The 13,945-nt window shown below is 46.3% G+C and overlaps 1 protein-coding gene across 1 annotated transcript; it reads left to right on the top strand.

Moving 5' to 3' along the window:
* tnip1 (TNFAIP3 interacting protein 1) lies at nt 1-13,368 on the top strand. The gene is made up of 19 exons (XM_084469025.1): nt 1-40; nt 582-642; nt 1,137-1,308; nt 2,198-2,446; nt 2,589-2,674; nt 2,922-2,981; nt 3,755-3,979; nt 4,682-4,776; nt 4,964-5,114; nt 5,838-5,930; nt 6,107-6,172; nt 6,642-6,773; nt 7,135-7,263; nt 7,437-7,571; nt 7,680-7,805; nt 8,260-8,343; nt 9,972-10,100; nt 10,513-10,597; nt 11,603-13,368. Exons 2-19 carry the CDS (start codon nt 601-603, stop codon nt 11,665-11,667), a joined length of 2,124 nt encoding a protein of 707 aa, XP_084325151.1. The 5' UTR covers nt 1-40; nt 582-600; the 3' UTR covers nt 11,668-13,368.
* The last annotated feature ends 577 nt before the right edge of the window (nt 13,369-13,945 follow it).

The following is a 13,945-nucleotide window of genomic DNA, read 5'->3' as shown; positions in this document are numbered from 1 at the left end:
AGATGTCTGGGTAGGAGAAGACAGGCCACTCCACTGAAAGGTAACTCACAAAAGACATCTCTTTGTTCTTTTGTTTGTCGTCTAACTTCGATGCCAAACCGAGGAGTTTGGATCCGAATAAGAGCAATCGCGGGATGATGAAGGAGCGACTCGCTGCAATTTCTCGAATGGCCATTTCATGTTAGCCAGCCGCTAGCCAGCTTCTAGCTATTTGCATGACAACAGCGAAACCTGATATTAGCCATGATTACACATTCACATCGCTAATATTAGCTGGCTTTATACGAGAAACAGATCGTAAACTTTTTTTTTTCTTGAATGCATCTCACACGCCGTAGTTTTACCTCCTATTTGCTCCTGTGCTCTCGTGTATATAAGCGGTCATAGCAGATGTAGCCGACATAAACGTGAGCGTTGCCTTGTATCGAGAGCTCGGATGCTGCTATGAGCGTAACTCGCGGAAAGAGGATGTGATGCTGTTGTTTGTCTTGTTATCACTGTCTCGGTCATTGCTATCGGCACATCTAATCTTGTCGATTGGTACATGTCCTCTTTTGTTGTTTTTGGACTGAATATTTTAGACTCTCCGTTCTATGAATTATGAACGAAGAGAGGAAAAGAGGTCGAAAAGACTCCAAGGGGGTAGAGTAACTCTTTACTTTGAGGGGTGCCTGAGTGCATGCCGTTTCTGCCATCCTACATGACGGGGACATCAGTGGTTGCATTCCTTTGTGGTTATAATTTTGGCACAGCTGCACTATTCACAGTGAAATGCTTGCGTATTGTAACCTTGACGGAGATGTTGTGACTGCACTTCAGTGGCTTCAATGTTTAGCATCATGCCATTAAAATGTCATCCTTTTTTCCACTATAAATATAATTGGGTGTGCGACCACAATAAAGATGTTTTGTAATTAAAGTAATTGTAGTTGTAATGTAAAGCGCCTCTCCGCTTGCAGTGTTTACATTGTTTTGCTCCCTGACAAATGATAATGCATTGTTTCGCATGTCTGTGTTTTTGTTTTTTTCTCACTGCTCCTCCCACCAATCAGAGTCCATCCTCCCAGCGTCTCATTCACCACCACATTAGTACCTTCTTCCACATTTCCCTCACTGGTTCACTCTTCCCTTTTCAGTTCAGAGCACCATGCTTAGTAAGTGAAGCGGTGGCGATGGAAGGGAAAGGACCCTACCGGATCTACGACCCCGGCGGGAGTGAGGCCAAGGCCAGAGAGGACTTCAGCTACCGCCAGCTCCTGGAGGAGAACGGCATACTGAGGGAGAGGATGAAGGGGCTGAAAAGCTTAGGTAGGTGCTTTTCTTTTGGGTGACTTCCACGCCATCATAGCAATGTATAGAGAGAGGGAGAGAGAGGGGGCCAGCGGCTCTTAGTCACCTTTTGTCGCAGGTGTCCGGTTCCATGATCTTACATGACCGACGAGGGTAGTTGTGGTTGTCGCCTGTTGATAATTGAGTGCAAAACAACCTCTCTGGTTTTATGAAGTTATTTATTTCTTATGTTTTGCATTTCACATGGGTATTATGACATTAGACATTCTGCCTAATAACACGTAGTTGTGAATTGTGTTTGCGTGTTGCGTGGTACAAAGATAAAGGGGAATGCGGTGAAACGGGATTCTTTTCATTGGTAGGCGTGCGGTCATGCTTGCATGTGAGTCAATCTCAAGTGAACATGTCCCCAGGGAGTACGTGACCCTTTCATTCCATGAGTAACTGCATGCCTGGGTCCTCCCTGCCACAATTCCATGACACTCCTGCTGTGCGTTTTATCTTAGGATGCCAGTTTGGTCCTGTCGGTTGGTCCGGTATGTAATCTTATTCCATCAGATGTCCCTGACGTGTTCTTGTTGTTTTTTGTCAAGAATTTGATTTGAAGATTTCTTTGAAGAAAAAAAAAAAAGTAGATTTGCTCTTTCTTCCAGTTGAGCAGGAAGTTGTTAGTAGAGGCTCCACATGTACGGCACGCCCTAACTGAATTATCTGTATTGACGGATGGCTTTAATAACTGATTGATTGCAATCACACAAATGCATTCAGCGTACCATCGGATCCCACAAACACAATGTTAAAATTGTCTTCTGGGTCCCGAGATGAGAAAAAGTGGATAGGAACCCCTGATCTAGACCAATCAAAGCCTTGGCATGGATGGTCACTGAGCAACCGATGTGTTTTGCAGGCGACCTGTTGGAGGAGTCCCAGACGGAGGCCTCGCGGCTGCGGCAAAGGGTGGAGGAGCTGGTCCGGGACAATGAGGCCCTCAAGTCCTCCATCTTCACCACCAGCCTCTGCACGGGAGGAGAGAGGGACCGGGGAGGAGAGAGGGACCGGGTAGGAGAGAGGGACCGGGTAGGAGAGAGGGACCGGGGAGGAGAGAGAGACCGCGGAGGACCGAGCGAAGCCCAGCTGACGCCTCACAGGCTGTCAGGTAATGGTGATGCGTGTCGGGGAGTTGCCACGTATGCTCTCGGATGCAGTATGGGATTATTTCCCCAGTGCAAGAAAAATACAAAATACAAAAATGAGTGTAGTATGTCTAATAATGTGTCATTGCTTTCTTGCGTCTCAAGCGAAAGCCCACGCGCTCATCAGCCAGGAGCTGAAGGAGGACCCGGCGTGTTCCTCAGGCAAGGCCCTGCAGCCTGAGAAGCCTCTGGTGAGTCAGTCGTTCAGAGGCAGCCCTGGACGGGGCGGCTGATGGCTCTCTGTTCCATAATGGACAACATGGAAGAGAAAATAAATCCCGGCTTTGGAATTTAGACTTCTAAATTTGCGTGTGTGTGTGTGTGTGTGTGTGTGTGTGTGTGTGTGAGTGTGCGCGCCTCCCAGCCATCTGGTTCTTTCCAGTTTGGAAGGGTTCTTCCTTCATTTCAAAAGGCTCACAGATCTCTTCTGTTTTACAGGAGGGCCTCACAGAAGACGAACTGGTACATTTAGAACACAAGGCGTTGGAAGGTCACAGTGTGAGTACTCAATCATTATCATTGTTTCCTTGCATGACTCGACTACACTTCTACTACACCCTTTTAACAAAGGCGTGATAAGTAAATATAGAGTACACCCAGTAATTCATGTAATCCTGTGCTGAACAATCTATTAACCATGACGTTTGTTGGTATACATTGACCACAGTTTAAGCCAAAGGGTTTCGTTTCATACTAATTTCCTGCGGATAAATTTAGCCTCTCCATGCTGTTGATGATTGGAACTCGTCCTCCTTTCGGTGACTCAACCAAAGTACAACTCAACACTGGTACTCCCGTTCTGAGTCAGGCTGAGGGGAAAGTACAGGATTATCACAGACAAGAACTGTCGACGCATCCGCATAGTCTGTGAATCAGACGTAGTTTGTTTATAGAGCAGCTTGATTGTGTTGTAAGAACGTCCTTCCATGGGACATGGGGTCTTGTGATCTGCCTCCCGACTGAATTAGCTCCCAGACTGTTAAGAGTCGACGCTTGGGCTTGGTAGCTTACTGCCACGGGACTAATGAAAAGACATTCCGATTATCTTTTAAATTACTTTCAACAAAGTCATTTAGTATTTACCGAATAGTGAGTGGATCGATTTCAGCATAGCTGAAGCTCTGAAAAAAGGCAAAGCGTAGGAGGTCGACAGTAAAGCGCTCCCTCTCATAAACCCGTCTGCGCGGTCGAGAATTTGAATGGAGTCGTCCGCGGCTCCACCAGCAGAGAGGCAGCCCGGGGCTCATGCTCGCCCCTGTGTTGCCCCACAGACGGCAGCGGCGGCGGCGGCGGCGGCCCTGGGTGTGGTGCCCCATCAGCCCCAGGACAACATGGAGCTGGCCAGCCAGCTGCAGAGGCTGGAGAGCTCCTTCAGCGTGTTCGCCGAGGAGTCCAACCCCAACCAGCTGCTGGCCCACCTGGGTCGCATGGCCGTGGAGTTCCACCACCTGTCCTCCAAGGTGCAGAAGAACGAACAGCGCACCTCGCTCTTGCAGGTGGGTCCGTTGATTGCAGTAGGGTCACAGATGGGATTCGACAGGAAAGAACCATTTGGGGGTGGGATCGAGAGGTGGCGGTATTGGGAAAACCCTGATTGCAGTTATTTAATTATGTCATATTTTATTAATCTAATCTAATTTGTTGTTGTTGTTATTATTTTATAGCTTTTATGTTGTGCCTTCATCGCCATTTCACTCATAAATAGGATATAGACACAACTATTGTTTGTCCTTCTTTTAAGTGTAGAGAAATATAGTTTGTGCTATGCTGATGGACTTTTGATTTGCCTATTAATTGCTAGTTAGTCTGAATGTCGTAATGTAACTTTTCAACCTGCTTGTAACTTAAAATAACCTGCATATATCAGTGGTCAATGCTGATCAATAGGGATTTAAATAATGTTATCTGAAAAATCTGACTTATTTACTTAATCCTCCTAACTGGGCTAAGTTTGCTCAATCTAAGTGTTAGAAGTGTCATCAAGAATGTGTCCTAATGAGAGAAAAACAGCAGCCGATACATTTGAAAGTTTTAACTTTTGTAAAACCTGTATCGTAAAAAGGAAATCCACTACAAACTTCAGTTTCAATATGAGCTATTCTATTTTGGTTTGGCTGTTCATTTCGGTTTCCATCTCTCGTGTAATAGACTGAATGTAATGGGCCGGAAAAAACCAAAACAAACGTATTTTGTTTCAGACACTTTGTGAGCAGCTCAGACAGGAGAACAATGAGCTTCGAAAGAAAATGGAGGAGGATCACCAGTTCAGGAATCGAGACTTGGAACAACTGAGGTGACTTTTTGTTTTCTTTCAAACTGATGAGCATAACACTAGTGTAAACGGTCATGTTGAATAGAGCATCACTTTCACTTTGACCGGATTTGGGTGCTACTGTTGTTGTGGTATCTTGGGGTGTTCCCGGTGTAACACACAAGGCCTCTGTTTTACACTTTTGTGTATGTATGTGTGTGTCTTCCAGGCTTGAGAACCAGAAGCTGAAGGAGCTAGTGACCGGTGGGGCGGACCCCGCGGTTCAGACAGACAGCGAGCCGGAGGACGCCAAGGAGGAGCCAGTGAAGGAGGAATCCCCCAGCGTCAGATCCAAGATGGAGATGACCACTCCCTCCAAGGTCGGCAAAATGTCCCAACCTTCACCCCACTGAAATGTGGGCCCATATAAGTTAACATCTGCCCTATAGTGAGTTTAGTTACTCTTATTTATTTAGTTTATTTTCTCTATGAATCTTTATTCAATGTCTGACATGCCCCTCAATGGAAGGACACCAGATTGCCTGTAGGACACCCATGTGACCACTGGGGGAGGGCATGTCAGCTCCACAGAGTTCCACCTTGCAAACCCCAGACCTTCTCGCTGCCTTCTCTCTGTGAGGCCATGACGAGCCTTCCTCTTGTATATTCACATGGATTCTTCCACAGTGGTGGGATTACAGCCCAATCAAACGCCAGTGCCCCCCCCCCCCCCCCCCCCCCTGCACGGCTCCTAGACGCGGGTTCAAAGAAGTAGGCCAATAAATGTGGATGGGAATTCTATTTCCCTGTATTGGATCGTAATTTAGTGCTGCCTCTCAGAAACACATGCATGTTCTATGTGAATAGTGTGTTTAAGAACCTCTTACTATTTGCGCGACTCGCAGTGAGTTCAGCTGCAGGTCATTCGGTTTTCTATCCAGCTCAAGGAAGCCTACAAGTAGATCTTGCCCTTTACGGCTGGAAGACGAACAGCTTGTCCACTACTACTACTAGTACTACTGTCCAGCCCCCATAGCACTTGGTAATGTATTCCTCTTAGATTCTTATTATTCACATGTGTTATATTTATGAACTCCTCCCAGAGTGCGAAAGCTGTGGACAAAACCCCAGTGAAGTCATGTGACCCGGAGGTGTACGAAAAGAAGATCAAGCTTTTGGAGAAGCAGAGAAAGGATGTAAGTCTCTCTCGCCCTCGCCCTCGCTCTCACACTCGCCCGCGCTCTCTCGCTCTCTCTCTCTCCACTCATCCTTGTTGCTATGATCAGGGAAAGTCCGGCCTGGACATGTGGTCCACACGTGTGGGTTTTATTGTTTCAGTCAGTTTCATTCTGGCTGCGTTTGTGTCTCCCAGGTGCTGGAGGTGAACAAGCAGTGGGACGTCCAGTGGAACAACATGAAGACCCAGTTTGAACAGAAGGTATGGCGTTTTGTGTGGGGGTTTGGTTTTATGGACACGCTGGAAGTAATTTCTTAGCGATCAGTTGCTTCTTAATCATTTGAGTTTGTAGCGTTTCATGGATGGGTTCGATGTTTGTATAATGTAGGCCAAAATGTTGTGTACAAAATGAGTATATAAAGTACCAGTAACATTTTAGCCCCTGGCTATTTCATAATAGTCTGCCAATCTGATTCTGGGACGGTAATGTTAGTCAAATAAAATAATAGTAATAACAACACATTGATAGAAATACAAATGTTAGGAGAAATAACAGTTCACAGTTAACAGTACATGTACCAAACCAGAGCCTGCTAAGCGCGGAGTTGCCCGGGTAACCCTCTGTAGAGCCCCTAGGTGCTTCCCTAGGCGGTGTTACGAAGGTCAAGGCAACAAACCGGCCTCTCTTTCTGTTTCTTTACGCCCCTCGCCCTCGTCCTTCCCCTCCCAGATCACGGACCTCCGGCAGCGGCTGGCTGACTCCCAGAAGGCGGTGGTGGAGCTGGAGGCGGAGCGAGAGCAGCGGCAGCGGGACTACGACAAGAAGCTCCTGCTGGCCAAGTCCAAGATCGAGAACGTCCAGGTGAGAATATTACACCACACACACACACAAGCTGATCACACGCAGACTGTAAAGAGAGCTGTGCGGTCTGTTATGTCGTTAGAGGGATGGAACCCAGACAATACAGATAGCTGTACTGACTGTCATAGTCAAGGAATGGAACCCAAACAATCAAAAACCAAAGACATTTTGCCGGCAATATTCAAGGTCCTTGAGTGTAGGATACACAGAGCAGTCTAGTGTAAAGCTACGAGTGCACCGAACGCGCTGCTGTGCGCCGTCTACTACTGGTCTAGTATAGCCTGGCAGTTTCTAAAGATGAGCCGGGGGCGGCGGCGGTGGGGTTCTGTGGTCTGAGGCTGTATTCCCGTCCGGTGTCCAGGGCGAGAAGGAGTGTCTGAACTCGGAGACGACGGAGCTGAAGCAGAAGGTGCGATACCTGCAGGACCAGCTGCTGCCGCTCAGCAAGCAGAGGGAGTACCAGGAGAAGGAGATCCAGCGGCTCAACAGGGTGTGTGTGTGTGTGTGTGTGCTGGAGGAAGTGTGTGTGAGTGTGTTGTGTTCTAGGAAGTGTGTGTGTGTTGGAGGAAGTTTGTGTGTGTTTTATAGGAAGTGTGTGTGTGTGTGTGTGTGTGTGTGTGTGTTATTTTGCTTACATCACTCAATGCCATCTCTCACCACCAGGCTTTGGAGGAGGCCCTGAATCTGCACCCCCCCGCCGCCACCCAGCCCCCACCTGGCCAGGGTAACCACGGGGACGCCGCCAGCAACTTGAAGAAGCAGGAACTGCTCACTCAAGTGGCGGTGCTCAAGGAACAGGTCAGAGGAGGCATCATTGCTGTTCGGACGCCTCCGCCGGCCCCCGCGGGCCGCGTGTGAATGCCGTACCCTTGTTAAACCCGGGGGGGTCTGTTCTCTGCACTCCAGGTGAAGATCTTTGAAGAAGACTTCAGGAAAGAGAGGAGCGACAGGGAGCGCATGAACGAAGAGAAGGAGGATTTGAGGAGACAAGTGGAGCGGCTTCAGGGTCAAATGACTAATTTAACCAATCAAGTAAGCCGGGATTAAGTTTGGAGTATGCAAACCCTTTGAAACCGCGTGTGCAAACAAGTGTTTTTCGCACGGACGCAAGCCTGCGCAGCAGTATGTAGCATCGTAGGGCGCAGATGCTTGGCGACAAACGTTATAAATGTAAACGTTGAAATTATGAGAATACTTATATATGTATGTCATATACAGTATATGTCCTCATAATTGTACCATACTTCATTAGTTAAATAAATCCCCATTTGGATCAAATTGTGCTGTGATCCTACGAATCTTCATAACGTTGTTGTTGTGCGACCAGCGGAGATCAGTCCTTTATCTGCAGAAATAATAGGTGATAAAAACATGTTGTTTTCATTTTTAACAAAGAAAGCATCATAAAAAAAATGCATCCAAATCGGTTGTCATGTTAGGTAATCTTGTGTGTGTGTGTGTGTGTGTGTGTGTGTGTGTGTGTCAGCTCCACCAGGCACAGAACGAGTGCCAGAGAGAACGGACGGAAAGGTGTAAGCTGGAGAGACTGCAGATGCAGCACCACAAACAGGTACGCCCTCCCTCGTAGCCCGCGCTGCTAACCTCTACCTTAAGCTTTTCCACCAGACCACACGGTTTAAAAAAAATACATACTGAAGATCAACGGGTTTGTTCCACTGCTCTGTGCGGTTCATTGTAAGGTGTACCCAAGGTTACTATGGATTCCTTCTTTATAGCAAACTTTGCTTTGGCCCTCAAGCGAGTACCGTGGCCCTCTAGTGGCCCACAAGAGCATATTTGCGCTCTGCAGATGTCTGGCCCCTGTGTGGTGCTGTTGCACTTTGTGTGAAGTGTGTTTTACATTTGTGTGTTTACACAAGGGTTTACATTCGTCGACGGCCGGTGGAGTGGGAGGCGGTTTGAACAGTGGGAGGTCCGGAGGGAGGTTGGGTCGGGTCGGGTCGGGTCGGGTCGACTGGGTGGGAGGCTGGTTTGGGGGGTGTGCAAGCCCAAGAGAGTAGTGTCCACATGCAGCCTTTGATTGGTGTTTACTCATGACCAGGCCTGTCACAATAACTAAATATTGCGATAAGCGATAATATTGTAGTTTTGAGACCATTTTCAACTAATATAATGATATTGAACGGCATAATAATGTAGTACAACCTTTCAAAGATCAATAAACTGTTATTTCTAAAGAATATTTAACACTGGAACTGGAAGACATTTTAAATATCCAAAATAAACAAAACAACCAAAAACAATAAATAAAATGGACTTACCCAAAAATGCACAAACACAACTAAAAACAATAAATAAAATTTAAATAAAAACTACATGAAGTGAACTACACTGTCTGTGAGTGCGCACCACTTGGACTGTCCTGTTTGTACTTTTGTTTGTCGACTAAGCGCCCCAGTGATTGTGGACTGTCGGGAAGACGGAGACATCCCATGATCGGTGGTATTTTGGGAAAACTGCATCGGATGATTATGCTTTAGGTGCAGATGCATGTTTGTTGTATTGGCGCGTTTAGTTGCTACCGTTGTACAACAAATGCGATATACCCGCTCTCACTCAAGTGGTTCACCGCGGTCATTCGGTTTGAACCAGAAGTGCTCCCACGCGGCAGCTGTCGCGTTCGGCTTTGAAACCAATTCCATCTTTGTTTTTCATGCCTCCAAATCTCAACTAGCGTTTTCTCTGGCTTGCTACTCCTCACGGGGCTCTCATGCTGCACTCTGGCAGAGAATGTCTAGGAAGACACGCGGAAGACAGGCGTATAGACGGGCTCTGACTCTGTAACGCCAGGGCTCCGCCTCCCCAGTCCCCACACAAAGACCGTGCGGCTGACAAGTGACTGACACGACTCGAGGGTTAACTCCTCATCAACTCATTCCGCTAAGGAAACGAGAGGGGTCTGTCGAGACCGACGGTCCGGAGTGAAAACTTGTCATCCAGTGTCATCCATCCTTGTCATCCAGTTTTGATAGAAATGATCGTCTCATTTTAATTGATCGTGCGATTGATTGATTTAGTGCTTATCGCAACAGGCCTACTCGTGACCCCCGACCCACCCACTGGTAGAAGCGGCCAGAAGGCAGCATGTGCCAATGTCGTTCCCACCTCGCGGGGGAGGGGGGGGGGGATGGTGTCTCGGTGAGCAGCCGGCTGAGCTACTGTGGTCCCTCTGTGCAGGTGGGCGCGCCGGGCCTGGAGGGCTGGCCTGTGCACTTCCCCCCCCGGATGCCCAACGCAGCGGGCGCTACGGCCGCCGCCGCCGCCGCCGCAGCCAACGCGGCAGCACCGCCCCCCGGACGCGACCCGGTAAGGGCTTGATCTCCGGAAGAGACCGAACCGAGCCCCTCCACTCCCCCCCCCCGCCCGCCACCCCCTCCGACCAAACTTTAGTATCATTATCAGATGACATCATTTAGATTCATTATCTTCATCGGAAGAGTCTTCATTCTCGCCCCGCCAGCAGTAGCTCCACCCTGCGTTGGGATGGGGGTTCTGATATGGAGGGTCTCTGCAAGGGAGAGGATCAAGTGTAGGGCAGAAAGCTGCAGGTCTGGTGGGTTTTAGTCCCAGGTGGTTCAAGGGGAGATGATGATGATGATGATGATGATGGAGTCCCTCACTCCATCGGTTTCTTTATTTATCTCCATTACTTTATTTTTTATCTCCTTCAATTTTTCTCACTCTTGCGTTCTTTCTTTCTTTCTTTCCCCCACTGTAGGGTTTTCCTTGGCAGTCGTCCTTCCCCCAGCCCAGAGGGTCCAGAGTCACCGGGGAGGGTCCAAGACCCCCACCAGAGACCACAGGTATGGTCAGAAGCTATCACCTTTGCTCCCCCCCCCCCCCTGTCTTGGGAGATCTTTCCTTCATGGTGTTGTTGTTCAGGGGTGTAGTTGTTGGGTACACGGAGAGTGTACCCAAGGCGAAGTCTTAGTTAAGGACTGGGCGATCAAACAATCGTAACCGGATCTCCTGGCTTTACTCAAACGTTATAAAGCATATCATGAATAATTCCTTTTACTTATTTGGCCAAAGAGTATTTAGCGTGGGCGCGCCTGTTTGGAATGTAAACGATTGCAAAACTGCATTTGAGTGTAGTACTGCAATACAAACTGTAACTGTTTACCAACATGCGGCGGTCAGAGTTCAATCGTAAGTCATTTACCAAATGTTTAATCACAAAAAGCAAAGCGCTTTGTGGCAGGAGTGTTCACTCTAAATGCTCTTAGGCAGAGGCGGTATGTAGTAATTAAGCAATCTTACACGAGATGCCGTTCTTGAATGTCATTATTGGTACGCAAAGCACAGCCGTCCTGTGCTTCAAGTACCAATAATGACATTAAAGAACGCCATCAAGTGTAAGATTGCAATAACACATAACACAAACCATCTTCATTATCAACAATACTGTAAAATATTTTCATATTGTGGGTTAATTTGCCCTCAAATTCAAGCTTTCTGCCCGAGTTCATCTCCATCAGAAAATAGTTCCTATAGTAACGATAGCCGACTCTTCAGTTGAACAATGGTCAGTTGAACGTTGTTATGGAAACTAGGCTCATGAAAGTAGTTTTGGCTAGTTAGCGTAGCGATACTTTCTGTAATTAGGCACGATTTTTTTGTCCGTTCTTTCACCAGGCATTTAAACATGGTCAAGAATGGGAATTGACCAATCGGAGTGCTTGCTTAAACTTGCGTGTTATTGAATTTTCCTTGATACACACCATCTAGTTGGCTTTACTGGGTTCCTCCAAAACCGTGTGTGTGTGTGTGTGTTGATCGTTTGTTTAACCTGTGTCTTGTTTCTTCAGATCAGTCCACGGCGGCAGGATTCGGAAAAAGGGAAAGACAGAACCTTGACCCTGGAAAGCACTAGAAGCATCACTGATCCAACCAAATGAAGCTTGGGTAGTAGCATGATTCAGTTTGTTTTGATTTGACAAGGTGTAATTTGAACTATAATTTTCCTACTGAACTGTAGATATCGGAATGTTGTTTATACTTGCGTTTTATAAGCCTATTTGTGAAACACTGTTTTCGCTATTCTGAATATATATACATGATATATTGTTTAGATTTTTTTAAACTTATTATTTTTGAGACTCAATCTGCTTCATATGATTCTATGCAGGAACCGAAGTCATTTGTTAAATAGGTTGGAAACTATCAACATACTTTTTTTTTTTTTCTGACAATATACCTACGTGATTGTCTCTGCAGAAATGTAACAACTTCACATACCTAGTTTGTTACTCGTAGAGTTAAACGGAAGCCATTCCCGATTTAAGAACAAGACCACATATATTCATTCCAACAAAGAATGATTATGTAGGTACATTGAATCATAGACATTGTAATGTGAATGTTATTTCATTTATGATGATTTCTTCAGTACCATTGATGTTCTAGACCTGTCCCATATGTGTAACTGTTCAAAAGTGATTGTTGAAATACTAAAATTTTGGGAAATTAATTTTGATGGTATCATGGCAAAAAATACATGATTGTGATTATTGATAATTTATTTATAATCTAATGTTTTGATAGTTGCATTGACTCAGTGTAAATCATTGTCTTTAGTAATGCTGTTCTTTCTATGTTGTTACTGTAATCCCAATATATTGTAGCTATTGGCATTGTATGTTTGTATCAGACACACAATACTCGACAAAACAGCACATACACATACAAACGCGTTTTTTCACTCTAATGGACCTAATCTCATAAAAACCAACACTTTAATTTACCGCACCTGATTTAATGATTTGGTCACTTGTTCTTACCTTTTTTATCCTTCAGCATCCTATAACGTTGTCCACAACAAATTCCCATCCTTTGTAGAGATTAGCCAATTGAACCCCTTCCCCCCTTTTCTCCCCCCCAAACAATTGATCCTTTTCCTCCCATTCCTTCAAACAAGGTCACTTGCGGTGAGTCAAATACCGATTTAAAGATCAGAAGATGAACCCCCCCCCCCCCCATCATATGGTTGCCTTCAGTTGTCTTTTTAGAACACATGACCTTGTGTTGCAGCTCTCTCTGTGTGTGTGTGTGTGTGTGTGTGTGTGTGTGTGTGTGTGTGTGTGTGTGTGTGTGTGTGTGTGTGTGTGTGTGTGTGTGTGTGTGTGTGTGTGTGTGTGGTCAGTGACCTGCTGCAACACTCGGTCCAGTACTGACAACAAGCACAGCTTCGGACACCCGGCCATTTGAAACGGTTTACTCGCTATGTTAACTCCTTTCACTTTTTGTTTTGATTCACAATTTAGCTCAGTATTCATACAGTTTCCCCTAGTATGTATTGCAGAAGACGGGATGGCGGGCTTCAAATTGTCTGTAGATTATTTGGGACAACTTTTTTTAATCCAACAATTTATTGGGAACAAAATCCTCATTGGTGGGAGCTGAATTGAGACATTAGCTGAATTGCACTTTGAAAGGTACGCTGTAATTATTGGCAGTTGTATTTTCTTGGTTTGTAGCCTAGTTATGTTTTTCTTGTTCCTTTTTGCTGTAGGCAAAAGCACATCTTATGTGAGACTTTTTGTATTTGACCAGCTTAATAAATATTCTAAATGTCTGTCTTCTGTCAACTCTGAACGTCATATTTGCTCTGCTAAATCCAGATTGCAATCTCACACACACACACACACACACACACACACACACACACACACACACACACAGGAAGTCAGTCTGCATAACTTTGCATATTGCTTGAAGCACAAATTTGAGTCAGCAACTGTGTTTCCCTCAAGCTTTATTGAAGGTACTCAGCAAACCAAGGTTCTCTGCAGGAGGTCATGCAGCAGGTTCTGCCGCGGTAGGAGATGACATGACGCTGGGATCAGCAGAGCAGCCCCGATGCACTCCAGGGCTGGCTCCGGACCCCCCAGGCTCAGAAGAGGCTCCACAGAGATCCTGCTTTCAAGCCCCATCTTCATGTTATCATGCCAAACTCTCCGCTTCACAGAACCTGTCGCAGACCGTCAGAGGAACACTCCTCCACAACACCTGTGCCTCGTCTCCGTGAAAACAAGTTGAGTCGCCAGTTGAAAGTTTAAACATTTGCTTAGGTCCCATGACATGCCACCAGGTGTGAGTGTGATTAGCTGTTAGAAGCTGTTTTGGAAATCTGCCCCTTATGACATCACACG

The sequence above is a fragment of the Micromesistius poutassou genome (genome assembly GCF_964030765.1).
Source record: "Micromesistius poutassou genome assembly, chromosome: 6".
Taxonomy (NCBI): Eukaryota; Metazoa; Chordata; class Actinopteri; order Gadiformes; family Gadidae; genus Micromesistius; species Micromesistius poutassou.
The sequence above is the reverse complement of the archived record's forward strand: the minus strand, read 5'-3'. Positions and strand labels throughout refer to the sequence as shown.

Coding starts and splice junctions, on each gene's coding strand:
- tnip1 (XM_084469025.1), top strand. CDS start 601: ATGAACGAAGAGAGGAAAAGAGGTCGAAAAGACTCCAAGGGG. Junction 643..1,136: donor GTCGAAAAGACTCCAAGGGG/GTAGAGTAACTC, acceptor TTCCCTTTTCAG/TTCAGAGCACCATGCTTAGT. Junction 8,344..9,971: donor AGATGCAGCACCACAAACAG/GTACGCCCTCCC, acceptor CCCTCTGTGCAG/GTGGGCGCGCCGGGCCTGGA.